This window comes from Mixophyes fleayi, chromosome 3 (assembly GCF_038048845.1).
Source record: "Mixophyes fleayi isolate aMixFle1 chromosome 3, aMixFle1.hap1, whole genome shotgun sequence".
Classification (NCBI taxonomy): domain Eukaryota; kingdom Metazoa; phylum Chordata; class Amphibia; order Anura; family Limnodynastidae; genus Mixophyes; species Mixophyes fleayi.
The window spans coordinates 41,286,393-41,299,011 of NC_134404.1; the positions used below are offsets into that span (position 1 = coordinate 41,286,393).

Below are 12,619 nucleotides of genomic sequence, written 5' to 3' on the forward strand. Positions count from 1 at the left end.
AAAAGTAGCCAAATGCCTGATAATAATTAGAGATGTTCACTGACCCCCGTGTTTTGGTTTTGGTTTTGGAGCTGGATAAACTTCGTGTTTTGGTCTTGTCAAAATCGCCCTCGTGTGTTTTGGTTTTGGTTTTGGATCCTTATTTTTTTTTTTCTAAAAACCCTATTTTTTTTTTTGCTAAAATCACATAATTTGGCTCTTTATTTATCCCTACATTATTTTTAACCTCAATAACATTAATTTCCAATCATTTCCAGTCAATTATTGTCAAGTGACAAGAACACTGCTACCCCTCCTGTTTCTGTGTGAGCCATGGCACTGAGCAATGTCACTGGAGACTGGAGAGTGACAAGAACACTGCTACCTCTGTTTCTGTGTGAGCCATGGCACTGAGCAATGTCACTGGAGACTGGAGAGTGACAAGAACACTGCTACCCCTGTTTCTGTGTGAGCAATGGCACTGAGCAATGTCACTGGAGACTGGAGAGTGACAAGAACACTGCTACCCCTGTTTCTGTGTGAGCAATGACACTGAGCAATGTCACTGGAGACTGGAGAGTGACAAGAACACTGCCACCCCTGTTTCTGTGTGAGCAATGGCACTGAGCAATGTCACTGGAGACTGGAGAGTGACAAGAACACTGCTACCCCTGTTTCTGTGTGAGCAATGGCACTGAGCAATGTCACTGGAGAATGGAGAGTGACAAAAACACTGCTACCCCTGTTTCTGTGTGAGCAATGGCGCTGGATCTCCTGGGGAGGGAGGTACATATGGAATCTAAAACCTGCGAGATCCGACAACGCAACAATGACGTTTTGCCTCAATTCAGATCCGAGGACGTGCAAAAGTAACAAGCTGGCTTGCGAGCCTACTAGGATCCCCTAAGTTCGGGTGGACTCGTTATCAGAAAACCAAGCCCGAGCATCTCTAATAATAATACAATAAAAATCATTTGTGTTATCAAGCATGTATGTGGTTATCTTCTGACAACACTAATGAGCCCCAATGAAGCAGGAAGAGTCTGGCTCTTGGCCTATGTGCGAAAATGCTGGATTATGTCCAATTTGGCAACCCCTATATGTGGAATAATTTGGACAAATCTTATCATTCCGGGGTAGGATCATCCCACATGTGGCGTACTTTACTGGTTTCTCTGTACAAGTATACTGCAAGTCCTATACCCAGTGGTGGAACTACAATTGGTGCAGCAGGCGTGGTGCACCAGGGCCCATGGAGATAATGGGGCCCACTGCATGGGGAACTAGTGAGCTAAGGGCCCCGGTTCCCTCCTCCCCGCTAACCTGCAGTGGGGCCCACAGCTCGCTAGTTCGGCCAAGGGCCATAACTAGGGATGTGCAATAGGGGCGACTGCCCAGGGCGCAACACGGAAGGGGGCGCAGTTTAGGAATATTTTAGGTACATTTGGTTAAAATTGAGGGCTAGGGGGGCGGCATTTAACATTCTCGCCCCAGGCACTAGAATTTTAAGCTACGGCTCTGGTTCCGCCTCTGCCTATACCACAGACGTTTGCAGATCTAATTAGCTCAAAGCAGCTATATGATCCAGGCCTGAATTTGAGTAAAGACCTGTTATACCTTATTATCTACTATATAAATGCCTAGTGGCATGTGTGGAAGAAAAACAAACCAAGCTGCAGCGCCACCTGCTGGGCAGAGTTATACACTGACCTATATATTTCTTAAAGGAGAAGTGACAGTTGGGAGTGGTTGGTGGTTGCCGGGGGTGACAGTGGGGAGTTTTTAACACCTTAAGTAGCTTGATGAAGGATGTAGCGATGAAGATGAAGGATGAGGTGATGGAGAAGAATGATGAGGTGGTGACATGTGGACAAAACCACGTTAAAAAAGGGCGCTTACGTCGGGAAGTAATGCTCTTCCCCTGAGGAGGCCTGGGCTAGGCCCAAATGCATGACAAGAACCTTTTTAACACCTTAAGTAGCTTGATTTGACTAGAATGCATGAGTATCATGCACGGGTTAACTTGTATATACATATATACCTTATTTATATATACATAGCTCATTAAATCTGGCTGTGTCAGTGCTATAAATTAGCCATACACCCATTATGGGTGTACAGTTAGTGATTTGTATGTCTCTGCCAACAATGCATTAAATGACATTTCCCGTTTCGAAAATGTCCTTTTAAACGATGACCACCTTTGCCCCTACCTGTACAGTTGGGGATCACCTTCCTCTGGGTCGCTGGGCTACCCCCACAAAGGGCTACCTTGTGGGCAGAGGGTCAAGAGTGCCCCCAACCGTGTCTTATTGTTTTGAACCTATAATGAGATTTCAATGCCCCAGAACTCAGTTACCGTGTTGGCAATTTTTAAATGGCAGCAGCTGGCAGCGTACTTGTTTTGCTGCTGTAGATGAAGGATCACCCTTACGCTCCAATAGAACACTGCCACTTGGGACAAATTCTCATGAAAAATGGTATAATACTTGCTTGGATTTGCCAAGTATACAGCCATCTACAAAGCATCTCATTGAATTTGATATAACTGTGTTTTCCCCCACACTCATATGTGCGTATTATATTCAAAATGACCCATATTTCTATTGTGGTGCCAATTGCAACGATGCAGCCTCATTAAAATGATGTCAGGACTCCAGAGACATATAAAGCATCTGCAGAACGCCCGGCAGGTCATGGCTTCACGATTTCCTTTTCTGAAAATATGTGGGCAAGTAAGATCCATTCATCTGTGTAAGAGAGATCCTGTATACACAGTCTGCTAGAGATTACTGAACACACGGCTGAGAAATAGTCCCAGGCTTTGTGAGAACATAGAAGAAATCTAAATTCATTATTGGTGCATTAAAGCACAATGCTGTACTGATCAGATACAAATCAGTGGCCAGACATTATTTGCTTAACATTTTGATTTAACAGACAGCAAACTAAAGGTCCTGTGTGTGATAACAGTGATATTTGAAGATATCTTATGCAGTGTTTTTTCTACATAGAAGAGGTATAAAATTATATCAGAAAATGTATTATCCCTTTCCAAAGGAAAAGTGAAGGTGTTGCCCATAGCGGCCAATCAGATTCTAGATAGCATGTTCTAGAATGTACAGGATAAATGATTGTTAGAATCTGATTGGTTGCTATGGGCAACACCACCTCTTTTCCTTCTTAAAGGGTTTAGTAAATCTTCCCCAATATCCCACAATAACTTGAGAGTCAGGTCTAAAGGATAAACTTATCTGCATCCAGTTTATGGTGAGATTATCTTAGCACATCATAGTTTTTCTGGAAGTCCAAGGCTGTCGCAGGACACTACACGATCTCAGAACAAAACATAAGGTCCCCACAGTGTACAAAAATGTAAGAGCCGTGAAGGGGGTTAAGTAGTTTGTCCCTTATCATCCTACCTTTTAGGAACCTGCTGTAAAATTAGTTAATAGGTTGTGCTGGCCCTCATTGTGAGGTTGGGAGTGTATATCCAACTGTTGTTGTCAGGATAAACTAGTGTTAGGCAACTAGCTGTTGTGGAACTACAACTCCCAGCATACTATGACATGCTAAGACTTACAGTGCCATGGCAGCTGCAGAGTACAGGTTGCCTAATCCTGGTGTAATCTACAGAGACGATAAATTGATTGCTGTGAAAATGTTTTAGATTACAGGATAAAGGATAAGTCGCTAACAGTGCTTATTTCTACTGCAGAGTATTTATGTTTGTTACAAATTAAAGGTGCTTAGAAAAAGTATCCTGTTTGTCAGAGATTTGAATTCCACCATAACATTTGATTCTACCTTTGGACCAGCTACTTGTACAAATACTCTTGTCCCACAGTTTTGTATTTTATCACAAAACAATAAGTAACTACAGGAATGTTAACAGCAAATATAGAATTGTAATCGATTTAATCCCAGAGGTCTCTAATGCTTTGCAGTGACATTGTTAACACAACCCCTCCATGAGAGTGGGCACAAGCCTTTCCCTGAAAAATTAGGCAACTTGTATTGGAAGGAGAATGGTACAATAGCTATATAGTCCTATATGCTCTATGTCCCATAGATTGTAAGCTTTTGAGCTGGGTCCTCTTACCTCTCTGTCTGTCTGTGTTACCCAATATTGTTTTATTACTGTGCGTGTTCCCAATTGTAAAGCGCTGCAGAATTTGCTGGCGCTATGCAAGTAAATGTTGATGATGAGGAAGATATGTAAAATTGTCAGCATCATATAATAATAATTATCAGTAACCTGCCAATGAAGCTTGTACAGGACACAAGATGAAAAGGGACTTTGTACAGGACAGAGCACAGACCCCAACGCAGACCTGATATTTATTATCCAACTTTTATTTGAATGTAATATCAATATCATCAGATTGATATAAATAGGTTTAAAAATATGTGCAATTTTATGCCGCGCCTGCTAATTTCTTAATATATACAAACAGTACAGGATACAACATTTTAGCAAATATTCAATACATATAAAAACAATACAAAGATGAACGGGATGATCTTGCCTATAACAGATCCTCTTTTCTAAATGTCTGCAGTGGAGAAAATAGGACAAAACAGATGGCGGTGGCAATGATTACACACATTTCTGCCATCGATTTGCCCACTGTTGCTGAAGACCCATCAAGCAAAAAAATATCCAATATTAGAAAACTATAGATTGCCCCAGCATATAGAACACAGTTAGGACCTTTTTATCATACTGGACGATCATATTGGTCATAGATAGTCTCACCATCACTAGTAACCATGAGTAAATGTCCACTCACACCGGTCATTTATTGTTTGGAAATTTCAGAAGACCCAACCAGAAAGGTGTCCTTCAGTAGTAGATCAGCTGGACTTGGAGATTTTGTAGTCCTAGTCCTGAGATGTCCAAGGATGTCCACTCTGACTAAAGCAGACCCTGCTGCGGTTATGTCCCTTTGGAGTTGTTGAGAAGGGTGGTAAGCTCCTCAATGTAGGAGATGGTACATTTTAACGTCTGGATCTTGGTGAGAGGTTGTCTGCCCTGGCTGTAGACTGGTGGCAGATTCGTTCTCAGGGTATGAAGTGCCTCAGCTATGGCCCTCATCCTCATCTTCTCCCTCTCACTGGCCTTTCTCCTGCGTTGGGTGCTCATAACAGCTTTGAAACTTTGCTGACCACTTTTATTGTGACCTCCTTTGCTCCGTTCCATTTTGTGCTGGCATTCAGCAGGGTACTGTAACACCCTGTAAGCAACCATATCCTCGCTGTAGGGCATCTCCTCCAGGCTGGATGGATGTGAGGAACCAGAAAATGGAGACTCATAGGAGGCAGCAGAAGACAAACTCTGTGGGGACGGAGTCTGGCTAAGAGAATAGTTCTCGTTGTTTTGTTTCCAGTCCCAAGAGGTGGACAAGTAAGCAGATTCGGGGTCCGAGTCTGAACACAGGGCATAGTCCTCTTCCATCTTTACAATAGGTTGGTGAAGAGTGTCCATTACACAAGAGTAGGAGCTGGTAGGGAGGATGTAGAAGATACCTGAGCTCTGGAAAGTAGCAGATGACAGCCAGCTTCTCTGTGTGTTGTTAACTAATTCCCTGTAGGGGTGAGGAGGGGGGGGGGACCTTTTTATACAGACCTGCCAAATCTGAAGTGGGTGTCTAAATGGAACAGTTCAAAGGAGACTGCAAAGTGTTAACATGGAAAATTAACTCCTGAAGTGTGACTTTACACTCATGGAGAATTATCAGCTCTCAGCTAAATTGACAGGGTGAGGAGGGGGGAGAGGCTGGGTGGATAGATCTTAAAGATGCAAATGAACATATTAAAGAGTGTGCAAGGCTTTATAATACAAGTTATTTTCCAACTAATAATCACCAAATAAGAGACAGAAATGGCACAGAATACATAATACAGAACACGTGTACTTAATACAAATGTTAGAAGCAAAATTAGGTTTTGCCTAGACAATTTCATGCTATCATTTTACATAGGTCGTCAGGTACTATCCTTTTTACTGTAGATTTACTGTTATCATTGTAATTTTACTGCGTAATTTTGTTTTTCTGCTTTTGTTTGTGCAATAATGGTCCAGGAGCTTAAGTTACATAAATATACACTGTGTTTGTGAGTATTGATGAATACATTTATCCAAATCTAACATTGCCACAAATAATTTGAAAAACTACTTATTTATCTGATATGTGATACATATGTGCACTATTAAATAGAAAGAAAAATAGGTCCCAACAAGGGAGACCTTTATCACACTATAATGTAATAAACTATTGGTATAGCCACATAGCATAGCTACAGTGAGACCCATTGGTTTTTTTTTCACCTCTATTTTCCTCCATATATTATTCTGCAGCTGTGTGACTGCATTTTTCTGTACAGATGTAGGCCCATATTTACAAAGTGGAGATATTGCCTATAGCAACCAATCAGATTCTAGTTATCATTTCTTTAGTACATAATACAAAATGACAGCTAGAATCTGATTGGTTGCTATAGGCAACAGCTCTGCTTTTTCAAACCCACAGTTTAGTAAATATACCCCCAAGTGTAAAAACTTAATTTTAGGGTCTAGCCAGACAACGTAGCAGGTCATGGAAAACATAACAATAAAGTAACCCAAAAGCCACATATCAGCATCAAAACTTTAATATTGCTGTAGGAAATGTGCCCATCACTATTATTAAGTTAAACAGCCAGCACATATATTGTCACACTATTGGTAATGGCTCTCTGAACATATATTGTTGAAATAGTGGAAGCGACACTTGGTACATATATATTTTGACAAAAGTGGTGGTGGTCCCCAGCACATATATTATCACAAGAGGTAAAGTGACCCCCGGGACATATATTATCACAGTAGTGATAGTGACCCTCAGGATCGTGATTGCAGGGGTGATGTGGAATAGGGACCCAGAGGTAAACGGGGGGCGGCAATATCTGTTCATCTGCTCCCACGACCTTTGTTCTGCGCTTCTGTGGGTGGAGTATGGACTGGCATCGTAAGGACCCCCCAAAATAGTGCTATGGTGGCCAACGATGGAGTTTTAAACTCTTGCTCAGTACATGTTTTATTTGAATACTGACATATGTTATGGGAATAGTAGTAGTAGTGCAACCCAGTATAAATATTATTGCAATATTGGCAAAGACCCCAATTGCATATTATATCAGAATTGTGTTAGTGACCTCCAGGATATATATTATTATAATCGTGGTAGTGACTCCTAGAACATATATTATCCCAATAGTGGTAATGTGTTTCAGCACAATAGTGGTTGTGATTCCAACCCATTATAGTGTCACGACAGTGGTAGTGACTAGCACTTATTTTATCACAATAGTGGCAGTGACTAGTACTTATTTTATCACAATAGTGGTTGGAACTAGCACTTATTTTATCACAATAGTGGTAGTGACTAGTACTTATTTTATCACAATAGTGGTAGTGACTAGCACTTATTTTATCACAATAGTGGTTGGAACTAGCACTTATATTATCACAATAGTGGTAGTGACTAGTACTTATTTTATCACAATAGTGGTAGTGACTAGTACTTATTTTATCACAATAGTGGTAGTGACTAACACTTATTTTATCACAATAGTGGTAGTGACTAGCACTTATTTTATCACAATAGTGGTAGTGACTAGTACTTATTTTATCACAAAAGTGGTAGTGACTAGTACTTATTTTATCACAATAGTGGCAGTGACTAGTACTTATTTTATCACAATAGTGGTTGGAACTAGCACTTATTTTATCACAATAGTGGTAGTGACTAGTACTTATATTATCACAATAGTGGTAGTGACTAGCACTTATTTTATCACAATAGTGGTTGGAACTAGCACTTATATTATCACAATAGTGGTAGTGACTAGTACTTATTTTATCACAATAGTGGTAGTGACTAACACTTATTTTATCACCATAGTGGTAGTGACTAGTACTTATTTTATCACAATAGTGGTAGTGACTAACACTTATTTTATCACCATAGTGGTAGTGACTAACACTTATTTTATCACAATAGTGGTAGTGACTAGTACTTATTTTATCACAATAGTGGTAGTGACTAACACTTATTTTATCACCATAGTGGTAGTGACTAGTACTTATTTTATCACAATAGTGGTAGTGACTAACACGTATTTTATCACCATAGTGGTAGTGACTAGCACTTATTTTATCACAATAGTGGTAGTGACTAGTACTTATTTTATCACAATAGTGGTAGTGACTAGTACTTATTTTATCACAATAGTGGTAGTGACTAACACTTATTTTATCACAATAGCGGTAGTGACTAGCACTTATTTTAATCACAATCGTGTTTCTGACTCCCATCACATAAATTGTCACAATACTGGTAGTGAACCCCGACATATATTGTCACAATTATTTTTCCACAATAGTAGTAGTGACCCCAAGCACATATGTTATCATAATAATGGAAGCTTACCCCATCATATATATTGTCACCATAGTGGTAGTGACCCCAGCACAGATAATATCACAATAGGGCTAGTCACTCTCAGCACATATATTATTATCATAGAGATAGTTAGTTACTCCAAGCACATAACATATCACATTCACAATAGTGACACACTGAAGTCTTTGCTAAGTGCAGCTTTGTACCACGCAGCTTCCACCGCCATGCCAAACCTCAACACCCCCCCTTGCATCCCGTGTCTAATCAAACCAAGGCTCCCTCTTCCAATTCTCTTGTACTATCTACCAAACACTAGATTAAACCTTGGGTTAAATTTATGCATCAATTTAGTCTGGTTTACACATATGTTTATTTACTATTTACTTTGATAGTGTTTTTTATTACTATAACCAGTAATGTTGTGTTTTCTCTCAATAAAAGAGATTTAACAAAAAAATAAGTGACCCCCAGCACATGTATCATCACAATGGTGGTTATGATCTCCAGCTTTCACGGCCTGATTATCCAATAGGCTGACTAGGCTGCAGCCTAGGTCATAAGGATTTTGGGGGGGCGCAAAAAAAATTGGGGTGCAAAATTTTGACGGGGGAGAGGTATAATCTAATTAATTTTAGATTATGTGTTCTCCAAAGTACAAAGAAAACATGAAAAAGAAATGTAGTAAGGATTTAATCTTGAAATATTCCCATGGTAAAGGCTGAAGACAATGGGTTATATTTACTAAACTACAGGTTTGAAAAGTGGAGATGTTGCCTATAGCAACCAATCAGTTTCCAGTTAGCATTTATTTAGTACATTGTACAAAATGACAGCTAGAATCTGATTGGTTACTATAGGCAACATCTCCACATTTTTCAAACCCGCAGTTTAGTAAATATACCCCAATGAGTTATCTGGGCACTTTAGGATAAACGAGTAGGAGAGATGAGGATGGCGACAGGTGCAGGTGTGGCAGGCTCCTCCCCCTTCATGCCTCTGTTCTGCTATATAGTTCTGATTTTAATGAAAACAAAATGAGTGACCAAGATTGCCCTGACCCTTTTAAAAGCCAAGTGGAGCCGAGTTTCGAAAACACAGGAACATAAACAATGTTGGGGTTGTGGGGTGAAGGAAGCAGGATTTTAAGTTAAGGACAAGTTCATTTTTAAATACCGCGTGTTATCCTGGCGCGGAAGGCTAGGCTCTTAATCAGGCCCTGACTGCCTATATATATATATATATATATATATATATATATATATAGTAAAACAAAAAAGTTGCATTATTTATAAAAGACTTGGGGGTGTGTTTGCTGCGCTGTGGGTTGGGGGGTGGGGATGTTGCCTGTCGTGGCCGGTCGGATTCTGGGGCCTGATTCATTGGGGATCTTGACTTGGGAGACTTCTGCTCCACGGGAGGTTTCTGTCCTCCCTGAGCTCGCTTTATATATATATACATTTTCACAATAGCTATAGTGACTTCCAGCACATATATTATACCAATAGTGGAAGTGAACCCAAGCTCATATATTATCATTATAATTATAATAACCTCTAGTTTATATCTAGCTTATATGACCCCCAGACACATATATTGTTACAGCCAGTGGTGAAAGTGAGCTGGTATACACAGTGATATGTCCTACCGCCACCTCTGTTACTGCTTTCATTGTAAAACTATCAAATTCCATTCAATTACGTTTTCCATACCGTCAATACTAAATTTCCACTTTGACCACTGGTCACAATAGCTGTAGAGACCTCTGCACATTTATTGTCACAGGAATATAAAATTAAATAAAACACATCATGTAAAAAAAAAAAAAAAGATAAAAACATTCAAAGCATTATGTAATACATTAGTAAAATATGCAAATATTTGTTTTCTTTGTCAAAATCCTCTACTTCTTTGTTATGCGAAATAACTCAGCCCATAGTGAAATATGAAGGTATAAGATGTCACCCCGGAGTTGTCTCTGGTGAGTGCATGCGTGCATCTTGTGTCTGTGGTACAGAAATTAGAAAACAAATCTCTGATTGTACAGTGCTGCAGAATATTATTAACACACACACACACACACACACACACACACACACACACACACACACACACACACACACACACACACACACACACACACACACACAGAGAGAGAAAGAGATTAGGGTCAATTTGATAGCAGCCAATTAACCTACTAGTATGTTTTTGGAGTCATGTCAGCACCATATATATATGAAATATGATAATAATACAAATATGTACAAAATATGTTACATGTAAAAATAAATAATAAACACTGATTTAAGTGCACATTTCACCTGGTTGTATTTAGAGTTGGTGCGATCCCTAGGTAGATGATAAATAGTACAGTAGTAAGACAGAACTACAAGTATAAATATAAATACATTTACATTTTGTGGAATTCCCTCCCTTGCACAGCAAGACTTCCCTATGGTCTTCAAACCTTCAAGCGTTCTCTGAAAACCCACCTCTTCAGACAAGCTTATTATATTCCTCAACCACCATCTTAATCTCCCTAGGTTACCCTATTACCACCCTCTACACAGCTAATACAAGACAGCAACCCTCTGACCAACATTGCTGTGTGACTGATCACACAGCCCACTCAATACTTTGACCTTTGCATTCTAGCTGCTCCAATGTGCAATATGATGTAGCATGTGCCCTTGTGTATCAAACCATTGTCCCATAGATTGTAAGCTTACGAGCAGGGTCCTCTTACCTCTCTGTCTGTATGTATTACCCAGTATTGTTTTATTAATGTTTTCTCCCAATTGTAAAGCGCTATGGAATCTGCTGGTGCTACATAAATAAATGTTGATGATGATGATGATACATATACCATGAAATGATTGTTGCGGCACTCTGACCATATCTGCTCTAGGCAGAGGTCATCTGGTAAGAGGGGCTCACAGTTTTTTCCCACAGCCCTTTGATCTCTGCAAATGGAAATAGGAAGGGAGTAAGTATGTGGTGTAGCACAAATGTAATCAGTGATTTATGACACGGGGGGGGGCATTTCATTATGTATATTTTCTAACTTTCACTGTTTATTAGCAATGCATTTGCACACCAGAGGCCCATGAGGGGGCCCTCCAGATAAGCAGATCATCAGATAAAGGCCCCATAGGAAGATAGGTCTCTGGACACAGATAACCCACCTAGAGTTATGTCATTTTAGGACTTAGCATTTATAACTCTGCCAAAAATACTCTGTAAGGAAAACTTTCTCTATTCAACTCCTTCTGGTTTGCTAAATATTTGTCTTATGTACAGTCTCCTCTTTACTATAGTCCCGTACTTCAGATGTCCCTGCAGACCCAGGCCCTACTTACTAAATAGGCAGTGATGTAGTTAGAAGCTTCCAGGCCCCGATGCAAAATCTGACCCAGGGACCCTCTAATCCAGGCTTGACTAACCTGTGGCACTCCAGGTGTTGTGAAACTACAAGTCCCAACATGCCTTTCCAGCAATAAGCTGCTGTATATTGGCAAAGCATGCTGGGGCATGTAGTTTTACAACACCTGGAGTGCCACAGGTTAGCCAAGACCCAGTCTGCACTCCATCCATGGGCAAACAAAGCTGCAGTGCACAGAGATTCCATTGCACCGTGAACCCCTGCTTTTCACTCCTATCCCAGGTATGCATCTACTTTTGGCAATCATAGATACATCACCACACCATGAGCATCTTAATGATGAGACCTGTGAATAGCCCTTAGGGAGCCCTGGAACATATACTCCAGTGATGGGCAACAGGCAGCCCTCCCAGCCTTCACTTTAGGCCCCCAGAGGGAGTAAGTTGCTGTACCAATGCCTAAAATTCCACTAGCAGCCCTGGGTGAACCTAGGCAAATTGAAGCACACAGCAAAACTGAAGAGGATTAATTTGGTATGGCTCACGGGAAGTGTTGACATTTGGCTGCTGTGGAATGGAGCAGTATCAGCATCATTATGTGAGTTACTGGAGTCTCCTCCGACTTATACTGATAGAAAGTTAGGATTTCAGGACCTCTCTGCCAATGTAACCCAAGGCATTTTATACATAGGGTAATATATCCTTTATTAGAAGTCAGAAAGTAGCTCTGTGACTATATAAGACACAAGGCTACAGGTAGACCCATGGGAGATCATAGGAAAGTATTATTATTTCTATACATATTAGATTATAAA

General features: G+C 40.3%; 1 protein-coding gene across 1 annotated transcript; it reads right to left on the bottom strand.

Annotated features, from left to right (window-relative positions):
* Positions 1–4,918: 4,918 nt before the first annotated feature.
* Positions 4,919–5,467, bottom strand: MSGN1 (mesogenin 1). Its single transcript, XM_075200832.1, has one exon. It carries the CDS (start codon positions 5,465–5,467, stop codon positions 4,919–4,921), a length of 549 nt encoding a protein of 182 aa, XP_075056933.1.
* Between the last annotated feature and the right edge of the window lie 7,152 nt (positions 5,468–12,619).

Excerpts from the sequence above, each read along its gene's own strand:
- MSGN1 (XM_075200832.1), bottom strand. The coding sequence starts at position 5,467 with ATGGACACTCTTCACCAACCTATTGTAAAGATGGAAGAGGACTATGCC.